At 43.4% G+C, this 12,133-nt stretch overlaps 1 protein-coding gene across 3 annotated transcripts in view; it reads left to right on the forward strand.

Moving 5' to 3' along the window:
- Positions 1–12,133, forward strand: part of ltbp1 (latent transforming growth factor beta binding protein 1) — a 71,850-nt gene that overhangs the window by 22,735 nt on the left and 36,982 nt on the right. For all 3 annotated transcript variants that reach the window (XM_037464879.2, XM_037464882.2, XM_037464881.2), the window contains exons 6-8: positions 1,745–1,942; positions 6,873–7,168; positions 9,193–9,295. In XM_037464879.2, coding sequence (XP_037320776.2) covers positions 1,745–1,942; positions 6,873–7,168; positions 9,193–9,295 — 597 coding nt within the window. The remainder of the gene's footprint in view (positions 1–1,744; positions 1,943–6,872; positions 7,169–9,192; positions 9,296–12,133) is intronic.

Below are 12,133 nucleotides of genomic sequence, written 5' to 3' on the forward strand. Positions count from 1 at the left end.
CGGGGGGCGCCGGGCGGTGCGGCTCCGGCGTTGTCGTGGCGGGGATCACCGGGCTGAGCCCTGACCCCAATCCCCCTCCAAGGACCGGATTCCAGACGGTCCCCAGAGGGTGGGAAGAGGGGGTCAAGATCGGGCCGGGACGGGCGGAGACAAGACTCTGGGGGCCGGGACGGGCGCAGACAAGACCCTGGGGGCCGGGACGGGCGCAGACAAGACCCTCGGGGCCGGGACGGGCGCAGACAAGACTCTGGGGGCCAGGACGGGCGCAGACAAGACTCTGGGGGCCGGGACGGGCGCAGACAAGACTCTGGGGGCCGGGACGGGCGCAGACAAGACTCTGGGGGCCGGGACGGGCGCAGACAAGACTCTGGGGGCCGGGACGGGCCGGGACGGGCGCTGACGGGCGTCTGGGGGCCGGGACGGGCGCAGGCGAGACTCCGGGGGCCGGAACGGGCGCAGGCGAGGCTCCGGGGGCCGGAACGGGCGCGGGCGAGGCTCCGGGGGCCGGAACGGGCGCGGGCGAGGCTCCGGGGGCCGGAACGGGCGCGGACGAGGCTCCTGGGGCCGGAACGGGCGGGGACGAGACTCCGGGGGCCGGAACGGGCTGGGACGAGACTCTGGGGGCCGGAACGGGCTGGGACGAGACTCTGGGGGCCGGAACGGGCGGGGACGAGACTCTGGGGGCCGGAACGGGCTGGGACGAGACTCTGGGGGCCCACTCGGGCTGGGACGAGACTCTGGGGGCCCACTCGGGCTGGGACGAGACTCTGGGGGCCCACTCGGGCTGGGACGGGCGTCTTTGGGCCGGGTCAGGAGCCGGGGCTGGAGGGGTTCGTATCCTCCTCCTTCTCAGGCTCTTCTTCCTCGGATTGAGGATGTCCCTTAGCTCAAGGCACGCCTTCCGATAGCTCCTGGGACCAAAAATGAAATCCGTTTTGCGCTGGAAAAACGGGCTCCTCACATCAAGGTATTCCGGGCCCAAGTCGCACCAGGAGTCTGCTGAGTCCTTACACGGTCGCGTCATTCTGTCACACTCGGGCTGGGGCGGGTTGCAGTGAGGACCCAAGCGCAGAGTTTCTTCAATCAAAGTGCTCTTTATTCTCAAACCAAGACGTGCTCCAATGACGAGGGACATATAGACAATGACGCGACAAAGGACAACAGGCACACAGGGCTTAAATACACAAGGGAGGTGCAGGTGATTGGACACAGGTGGAGACAATCACGCAATCACAAGACAAGGCAGGAAGTGAAGTTAACCCAGGACCACAAGAGACATGAAACTTCAAACTAAAACAGGAAGCGAGGCCAAACCGTGACACATGGGATGAGCAACACATATTGGACTCCTGTCTGAACTAAACTATTAAAACTGGAGTATACTCAAACATTCAGGACATACCAATTTGACTACTGAACAAATGACCAAATATCTGGATTTGATAACATCTGACAGCTGTAGAGGATCAAAAGATGTAATATTAGATTACATTACACTACATTCAACTTCATTGTCAGAGGCAGCACAATACTGTACCATTGAATGGTGGGGGGCGGGGGTAGGGAAGGGGCTAGAGTAGGCAGAGAGGACGGAGGGGAGGATGAGAGGGGTGAGGGATGGAAGAGTTAGTAATAAACCATTTCTATTTGTCAGGCCTGTCTTTCCTGATTGTAATGGACTCGTAGATGTGTTTGTTTGTGTTGGAAGCATTAGTGCATCATCTTTTTTTTCTTCTCTTCTCAGTGGTATGTCACCTGCCGTGTATGAATGGTGGGAAGTGCAGCACCAGGGACAAGTGTCAATGCCCTCCCAACTTCACGGGAAAGTTCTGTCAGATGCCTGTTCAGAACGGGCACCAGCAGGCGTCAGCTGGCTACAACCAAGCTCAGGTCCATTCCACACAGACACTGCCTCTGACCTACAGCAACGGCCAGAATCCCGGTGAGTGGAAAGCACGGCTGTGATGCTAGCAGTACAATTAAAGGCTTAACAGTTGGGTTTGTTATCTAGATAGAAAATGTGTGCAATAGAGGAGTCTGACTTGTTATTGTTTATCAGTAAACTTCCTGAAAAAGATACATTATTTAGCGTGTTTGATAGAAGTCACTTATTGCAAAGGAAGCACTCGTTATCTATACAAGTAATTCAAAGCCTGAAAAGTCTAATTGAAATGGCGGACTGTTCATATCCATTCGGAAAAACAAGAATAAAATCTTTTAGGCCGTAGTTGTCAGTAGGTGGCGCCGGGGCTGGCTCTAGCCCGTTGGCTGCCTTAGGCGATACTAAAATGTAATATTAAAATGCAATTAAATTTACCACCTACCACCTATGGCCACTTTGAACCACATCTATTCCATCTCATCATTCTGATATACATTATAGGTACACTATGTTGTATGTATTATATGGTTCATTTATATTTTATAAATGTACTACAGGCAAGATAATGGTCTCAGAACATTTTCATTTTTATGAACATTAGGAACTTTTCAAACTCCAACAACAAATGAATTAGCCCTCTGGCTTAATGTGTCCCTCGTTCATTGCCAAATAAATACAAATAAGATTTAAAAGATAAATGAGGCTGTAGTGTAGAATCAGGGCGGGTTGTGTCTGTTGCTCCTTCACCTGAATGCAAATACATACAATTGATGTTCATCTATTAATACAGATTATGGCAATAAGCAATACAATGACGGATTTTTTCTCTTGTTCATATGTTGATTTATCATTGATCTTGTGAGTCATACGACAGGCAGTAAATACATCATTTTTTTCTTTTAATAAGTCAGTGGTGTTTAATGGAGTGAACAATTATTCAAACATTTGAAATCGGCATTAGGTGTAAATGATTCATGGTTTTGTAAGCTTTTAGGTGTAGAGTAAAATAAAGATGATTAAATAGACTTACTTTCTGCAGCATGCTCTGTGTTTCACTGGCTGCAGTGTTAGGTGTGATCCTAGATGTCTCTTCACCTGCAGCTGTATTCAAGCACAGAGTATAACCACAATCAGTGAAGTTCTTTAAAATGATGAAACGATCGAGAATCAGGTTGAAAGTCGTTTACAATGAATGCAAGTGTGAGGTCATATTTTGAGTGTTCCTTAAACTATTATTATAGCTTTATTAATATGCATTTATAGACTGCTACCTCTTTTACTAAAAGTATTACTACCACCAATAACTATAATTAATAAACACATTTACAAGATTCAGAGAGAGGTGAACATGGGGGACCAGCTGAGCTTTCTTCAGGAGGTGAAGTTCTCTGCAAACATTTCTGCAGTGCATCTGGACATTTTTAAGATATAAAATAATATTAGCATAACCATTAGCATCCATAACACAACTCATCACCATTATAGATGTATTCACATGTATCTACTATTTACATTACCATAAATACAATCCAGCACATTTTGTGCAATGTGTATATACAGTATATATAGCAGATTTTACATCATGACAGAATACCATTTGTCAGCAAAATTCTTCAGTAATAACGCTTTTGCATGTTTTCACACGCCCTCAGGCCACACATCCAATTTGTTACGAAAAACAAAATCGGACTCAGATCTGTGACTCAGGTCTGAGTTGCGTTGGTAGCCCCCCGTAGCTCCCCGAATGATCACCTCTGACAAAATCTCACTCCAAAGTTTTTTGAAAGTTGGCAGCTCTGGTAACATCACTTTTGAAAAACGCTGTGTTAATGTTAATGTTAATCTACGAGGCCTGAAAATGATCCAAGAAATTAAGACAGTACAAAATGGCCGACTTTCTGTTTAGAGCATGGCACAAAATGAAGTTTTCAGGTTAACGTTTTATACATGTTCTTACATCCAGGTCCAAAGTAGTGAATAGCTTCGACAAAATTTAGTAGGGGGCGCTAATGAGCCAAATTGCACCGAAGGATGCTTAAAGTATAGTATAAAGTATAAAGTATTTGAGAAAATGTATTTGTAGAAATGGACGTCTTGGTACAGTTTAGAGCAGTGGTTCTCAACTGGTCTGGCTCCGGGACCCACCATCACCCCTTTAATGACAAGCCAAATCGAGGAACATTCTTGAATTCGGGAGATATTCTAGCGGTCAACGGGGGGGGGGGGGGGGGGCTGTGCTAACGACCCACTAAAAACACCAGTTGAGAATCACTGGTTTAGAGCATGATCCCCAGGGACTTTTCAAGTATTGGTGTGATGTGCCCACCTTCATACATGTAGGTAAAACATAGCGCTGGGGCTGCTCTTAAACATTGGTAGGGGCACTAGTCTAACAATTTACACTGGTTTTACAAAAATCCAAATTCCTGATGAGGCATCATCAAAGTCGTAAGGCTCTCCTTAGAAATTGAATTGACTAGCTACATCCATGTGGAAAATATGTATAAATATATAGAAATATTTTCCTTTTGCCAGTTGGCGATCGCCATCACATATTGATCATTTTGGCAAGGACATTAGTTCAGACCTGAACTGACATCTTTAATCTTTCAACACATTTTAGGAAGATTGGATAATGCACCTTGGAATTACAACGTCTTCTTTCATGGCAACATGCAAAAAATGGGCGTGAAATGGGAACCACGCCCAGTCATGGTCATTCAACGGAAACTCGCGATTTTGATCATTTTTCATCTTAAAGGTCTGAAGAGCATCCTGAGCAAATTTTAAGTTGATCTCAAGTCTGTAGAATGGAGATAAAACCAAATAAATGACACAAAAAGCAGAATTGCAGGGCATCTTCTGGGATGCGTAATGCTCATATGGAACACAGTTGGAGATGCTAGTTCTTGATGAAACGCCCTCACCCTTAACAGGGTCATTGGTCCCTATCTTCTAGACACAATGAGATCTCAACAAGATTTCAATAATTCTCAATGGCCTATATCCAATAATGATTTACAACATCATGTAGGAGAAGTTTGCAAAAATACATTCAAAATGGTGGAAAACTTTGGTAGGCAGAGCTGCGGGTCCTCAATGACTTTTTTGTAGAGCAGATGAAACTGCACATAGGTGTTGGATCTCAAGTCAATCAGAGGCAAGTGTGAAGATAATGTTACAACATCAAAATCAAATATGATTTCAAGATTTGTACTCACAATATTGCTTAAATTCCAAAATGCTGGATTTTGCAATTCCCATAATGAAACTCAGCTCAGTGTTATTTACTCCCCGCCAGGGGCGGATGGTGTATAGGGGCAATTTGGGCAACGCCCCACCAACTGGGAGAAAGAGGGGGGGTTCAACAAATTATATCACAGCAAAAGTAGTTTTCAGTGCACTAGACATATTATCTGTCATTGTCCAATCAGATTTGTCAGATTCAGGCCACGTTTCAAATGGTCGCGCGCCTGCCGCGAGTCCCGCCTCTTTTGGGGTGAATTCATTGACGTGGAGAATTGCCCAAGCATTCTCCCGTTGACTCTCATGTTTAAACTTTTTTTTCTCGAAAATCGAGCCTTCAATGCCTTTTCAATGAGGATTTGGGGCTCGCACTTACGCGCTTGCGTCATACGTAACTGAGCAAAGAGAGCGAGGGGGGTGGGGATATTAGCAACACCAGTGTTGTGCCTGAACGCGTTCATTGAACAATAGTTCATGAACTCGATCATATTTTTGGCGTCACTGTGAACTCGTTCATTCTGGTGTCTATGAACGGCGCGTTCTTTCAGGTTAACATCGTTCAAATAGGGTGCCAGATTTCTATAGAAAACACACCGTAAACGCGCCTTAATAAGTAGCGGAAAAAACACCCGATCTGGCAACACCAGCCACCAGTGTCGCAGCGCCGCATGCATCATCAAAAAAAAGAATGCATGGAGGCGACAGCAGCGTGTAGCAAAGAGACGGCGTATAATAATTTAAATGAGTTTTATGAAGTTACTGACAAGGTCGGTGAGGATGGGAGGAATCTGACCTTTCTTTGCAAACATTTGCACCTTAATGATAACTGTCATGTTTTTTTTCCTTATTTAAAAAAGACCATTCAAGCAGCATGTGTTTGAGAATGTACTGTAGGGGTGAACGCTGCAGCTGCTGCTAGTGTGGAGTGAATGGACAGCAACATTAAAGCAGCAATCCCCTCAATGCTAATGTAAACCCTGGTTGGATAAGGATTCAAAATTGGATATGAAGATTACATCTGATGCATAGCTTCAGTGTTAAAACTGATCAAATAATTGCTGTCTGTGGTTCTATATGGGCTGTGGCAATAATTTTGAAAAATAATAGCTTGCAGCAACATGGAATAAGAACTGAACTAGTTGGAACTGTGAACTTAGTTCAAATATTTTGAAGTTTGGACTATGAACTGAACTAGTTCATTTTAAAATTTGTGAACTGAACTTTGAACTAGTTCATGTAGAGAGTGAACTTTCCCAACACTGACCAACACAATAGATTGGCCGTAACACACTCACCCATTTTAGAATCACATTCTGTTAACTTGTGTATAATTCCCAATTTCTATTGATGTATTTGCACTTAATCTTACTAAATTCTACAAGGCAAATACATTAAGTTAAAACTTTTTCCTTGGCCCCATTTGCCTTTGTAAGAAAATGTTCTATTTTGTCTCTATTATTTTGTCAGAATGCACCAGAATGCTTCATTTGTGTGTGAAAAGAAAATCTTTATTTAGCCCCCCCTACAATAAAATTCACCAGCCGCTACTGCTCCCCACTGTATAACACATCTTTCCAACTATAACCCCTCCACTTTTTGACAGGTTTTCTGCAAAACATTTGTCCTTTCAAAGCAAAAGTTGATCTTTGGGTTCAAGCATTGGTCAGTAATACCCCCACCTCCCTTTTTATTCTGACATTGTTCATTAATAATTGTATTGTTCATGTTTCCCGTGTTCTTCCAGGGTTCAGTCCCAGCCTTGTCAACATCCACATCAAACATCCTCCAGAGGCTTCTGTCCAGGTCCACCAGGTGTCCCAGCTTGATAACTACCAGAGCAACGGGTACCAGCTGAAAGATTCCCAGTCAGGCTCCTCTTCATCCACTAGTTACACCTATCACAACACGCAGAGCAGCCAGAAGATCCAGCACCACGGCTACAACATTTACCCCAGCCAGCATGGCTACCAGGTCCCTCAGTACCAGCCTGTCACCAAGAACACTCTGGGTCGCTGCTTCCAGGAGACAGCGGGGAGTCAGGTACAATTTCAGTAATGTTTACTTAATGCTGCCTGAATAAAACTAAACAACATCTTAAGGAACAAGAAGCATCTGTGTAACCTTGTAGCAAATTAAATGCATTTTCAATTCAATTTATTTTTGTAGTCGTAATTACAAATTTGCCTCGGTTTTTACAATCTGTACACAAACAACATCATCTGACCCAGTGCCCTTACATCAGTACAGAAACTCTCTCTTTAACTGAGAGAAAGGAGGTTAGAAAAAAGGAAAGTGACAGACATTCAACATCCAATCCATGTGACATGAATGTGTCACACGTTGTGACTTTTAAGCAGAAAACTGTTGGATAACGCATAGTTCCTAATAACACCATCAGTGGTTGTTACAAAATAATATATAACTGAGCATTATCAATTTCAGTAGTTATATTGTAACTGCATTGTCGGGAGGCAGGAGGCACCACAATGTCAAGATAACAATACTAAAAGAATTGAGTAATGTCAGTGGAGCCTCTGGATAAGAGGGGGGAGTATTTAAACTAGGGTTGTGCCATGTCTTATCAAAGCCGGTAACATCCCAGTATACATCTTTAAAAATGTGTTACATTATTAACATTGGTGTCTACTTTTGACACACAGACTTCACATGGAGTTAATATTATGACTATGTACAGGTACAGCACTAAAACCAATGATTGAAAGCCAATGTATTATGGCTGCTGACTCAGAGAGAGAACAGCTTGGTTTCTTTCTTTAGGGTTTCAATTACTACAAACTACAACACGAGTTCCATCTGATAAGTGGTCAATCAGCGCATCTCGAAGGAATAGAAACTCACTAAATTCAGGGGAATGCGAGTAAGAATTTATTTTATTTGCAAAGAAATGTTCAATATCACCCCCCATATGTTTACTGTCTCTAAGTTACTTAAGAACATACAGAGCATTTCTTTATTGGACATCAAAAGTGCTATATTCAGAATTGGAACCATTTATATTGCCCTTCAATTTCCCTTAAAATGCTTATAATGCCACTAACACCGGATAACAGTGCAAACAATGAAAACAATTGCAAAAGTGCTGGCAGAGCTAATAGTGCTTAGCTGAGAGGAAATAGGGTGGGTGGGACCCTTTCACAACAAGGTGTGTAGGGCAGCGACCATGAGCCAGCAGAACGTGCACAGGCACGTTCACGCGCACAAGTGCCATCAAAGCACCTGTTGTTCTTCTAATTAGAGCTGGAGCGCCGTGGTGGTCGGATAAAAACTTGACTAAGCAGTTCATGCAGTACTTTTGAGATTTGTTCAATACGATCTGGAGACTTTAGTGATTAATTGAACACGCAACATTGGCTTAAATGTATTTCTCTAAAAGTGTTTATTTGGTTTTTCCACATGGATGTATACAGTCATTTCTCCTGCACTCTTCCTTCTTCAAATCACTCAGCCGGGATTTTCCGAGCCGGCTGCTCTAGCACTTAGTTTTGAGGATGTTGCATGCAGTGCAGATTGTAATAGCGCTACGTGGCAAATTTGTGATATTAGTATGTATGAATAATGTATTTATTTTTAAAAATTGACTTTATTCAGCCTTGATGTGAAATTGTGCACATTAGGTCTATGACACAATGACTACATTTATATCAGCCTCAGGTGTACCTGGTGTCCAGTGCTAAGTAGTAAATGTTGGCACCGTGATCCTTCTCATTGGGATGTGGACAGAACAATCTGGCATTGTGGAACTTAAAGTTCCTCACACAAAACCAGTCACTCCAATAGTCAATAATCATGCATTTCTTTGCTAGCTACAAAGGGTGTTTACTGAAATGTCATTGGAATAAAAAAGTATTTATCTCTGTGCACCTCATGAAAATTCACAATGCTGAGTTTAAGTGGAGGTCATAAATAGAGTCATAACCAGGTCACACTTACATGAATATACGGGACAGTCATCCGAGTGATCAGACATACAATTTACATACATTATTATTCAAACACTGTCCATTCCTTTTCTCTCTCTCACTGTGCATATCTGTATGTTTCAGTGTGGGAAGGCTCTGCCAGGTCTCACTAAGCAGGAGCAGTGTTGTGGGACCATTGGCACATCCTGGGGTTTCCACAAATGCCAGAAGTGTCCCAATGAAGCGTGTAAGTTTGGATGTTTTTTCACACATGTTGGTCATTTTTGAGCAACACATTTCTTTCAGAACGTCTTCATGCCTCAAAACGTTGCTGCTTTGTGTGATTGTGTGCGTGAACAGGGTCGCGAGTTTGACATACAGTATGTGTTCTAGATCCTTCAGCAGTTGGGGTACTTCAGTGCTTTATATGAGGTTACTGTTATGTTCCTATATAACTTCGCGTTTTTGTTTCATCAGCAGTCACTTGTGCCAGTTTTATCCCACATCACAACACCACGCGAGAAACATTTTAGCCTCACTAATCACTTCTTTCAGTGGGTCACTACAAAGCCATGTGTCCTTTCTTCTGTTCTCCTCAGGAATGGCAGGGGCATGAATTCTGAACTTTTCTGTGAAATAGTCCATTGTTCCATTGGGACACTGGTAGCTGGTAAATACATTGGCGTTATTGCTCAAACAAACATTGCCTTGTTCTTTCCAAGGAGCAACATTTCAATATGCTTGCAGGTATTTGAGTACCACCTCCCCACTGGAGCCTTTGTCCAGCATTACTGCAGCGCCCCAATCTCAAGCCTGTTTGACTTGTTGCTCTGTGGTTTGTTCTGAGTGGCTTACAGGTCTACTGGTCTCCAGTGTCCCTTCTGTTATTCTATCTGATTCATTTTCTCCTTTCATGGCTACCTCTAACTGTCTTCATTCTTTCCCCATCTACTTCTTAGTCAATTGAGTACTTTCATTTCAATTTAATGCAACTTCAGTTTTATGAAGAAAATGTTGTGTTACACTTCATTCCAAAGTAATTAAATTGTTTAGGTTGTGAAGATGCTGTCTAGATGAAGCAAACGTCTTCTTTCTGCATATCAACCCACACGTATTTGGGTCAGTCTCACTCATTGCGTGGGTTCAGAGAACTCTCTACTGGCTGAACACTACCAGCTGACATGGTTAGCGACAAGCTGTACGTTATGGAGCATTTAGCCTTGTGGGCACCCGGTCTTCCGAGGGGGGTCAGTGGCTTCAGGTGGGAATAAAGGAGCAGCCAAAACCCAAGGGTTGCAGAAATTTTTTTATTCGTTATAATCTGAGGGGAAGAGGGGAGGGGGCATAAACAAACTCAAAACGCCGGGTTCACCGGGATTGCCGGAGGCATCAGGAGGCTCAGCTGGAGTGAGAAGGGAGTGAGAAGGGAGTGAGAAGGGAGTGAGAAGGGAGTTTCGGTCCGTTGCCTTTGTCCAGCAGTGTCGCCTCACCCTCCCTTTCACTGGCTCCTGATTGTGGTTCTGATTCAAAACACCTGGGAGGTGCACTTAGGGCCACCTGTTGTAGTACCGCCCATCCACTACCACGCCTCTTGGAGGCCGTCGCCTGGCTACTCCAAGCCATGTGGGGCGCTGCTCACCAGTTGGGCCCTCACAGCCTCTAAAGTGAGATATTTCCTTGAGGAATTAGTGCAGACCAAAAACATAGCTAAAAGGCAGTGTACTTTAGTCAAAACAACCTGAAAAGTGATGATTTGTCAATGTTGTGTTGACAACTTGTTTCTGCTGCCCTGAAGTGGCCAAAAACATTAAATATTGCAGGTTATCTTGGTTGTTTAGACAATATAGACAGAAGAAATGACACAATATGTTTTCATTCTGATTTGTCCCACTGTCAAATGTGGGTCAAATACGTGGTAGTTTCTTTGCTATTGAATCTGAGTCCGACCAATGTTATTGAAATTATTGCACTTTTCTTTTTCCATCACATCTGCAGTATGAAGCTATACCCATCCCAAACAACTGGCTCTAACTCCTCATCCATACCACGAAAGTCAATAATGAAACCTGTATCTCACTCTCCTCATCCTTGTTATCACTATCTTGTGCACAGTTTATGACCATTGGTGTGTAACCTTCAGCTGCCCATCTCTATTCTTGTTCTCCACTTAATACCTATTGGTGACCTGTTGATTTTAGAGCAACGCATTGGATCAGTTCCATGCAATCGATTTGAATCTTCAAACAGAGATCACAACCTGAGGTTTATTCTCTTCCTACATAGTCTTACAATATAAAGTGGCTTACATCGCTTTTGCCATTTTGAGTCCCCGATGCCGCCTAGCACAAACAAAACACTGACCCAAGATGAGCACTGATGATTGTAGTGTAAAGGAAGCCTACACAGCAGACTTCAGAGAGTTAAATTGACTCTGTGAGATTCAATTCTAACTCTAAGCTGGTGTTTATATTGTCCCAACCTTGTCAGTGTTAAATCAACACTCAACAAAGTGTTAACAATTTAACTTGGAATAAGTGTCAAAATAAATCTGCTCAGTGTTGAATACAACGTCATTTAGCTGAGCATTTTTAAGTTGTGGAGTTTACATTTTAGCCCAGGGAGCAGTTCAGGGTTAGGTGTATTGCTCAGGGACACTTTGACATAGAACATGGGTAGGTCAGGGTTTGAACCAACAACCCGGTGGTTCCTGGTGCACCCTCTCCTATCCATGCACCGTATTACATGGAGTTAAGCCTGATACCAAGAAGTGTGACACTGTACAGTTACATTTCAATCCTATCAAAGAGTTCATTTAACTCTACTAAGTGTTGCAAATGAATCTGATCTTGACACTGGAAAGTGACTCCAGCTCTTTTATACAATTGATTCTGTAAGAAATCTTTTTTCAAGTGTGATTTCAACTCTGCACTTCAACCCTTTTGCCCAACACTGGAAATTAACTCTAAGGATTTTGCTGTGTAGGGTTAGAGAAATATGTCATGTTACATTTTACTCGTTAGTTGACTACTTTATGAATAAACTAGTAAGCACAAGCCCAAAGATATGAGGTCCTTTGGATATATAG

Source organism: Pungitius pungitius, chromosome 13 (genome assembly GCF_949316345.1).
Source record: "Pungitius pungitius chromosome 13, fPunPun2.1, whole genome shotgun sequence".
Taxonomy (NCBI): domain Eukaryota; kingdom Metazoa; phylum Chordata; class Actinopteri; order Perciformes; family Gasterosteidae; genus Pungitius; species Pungitius pungitius.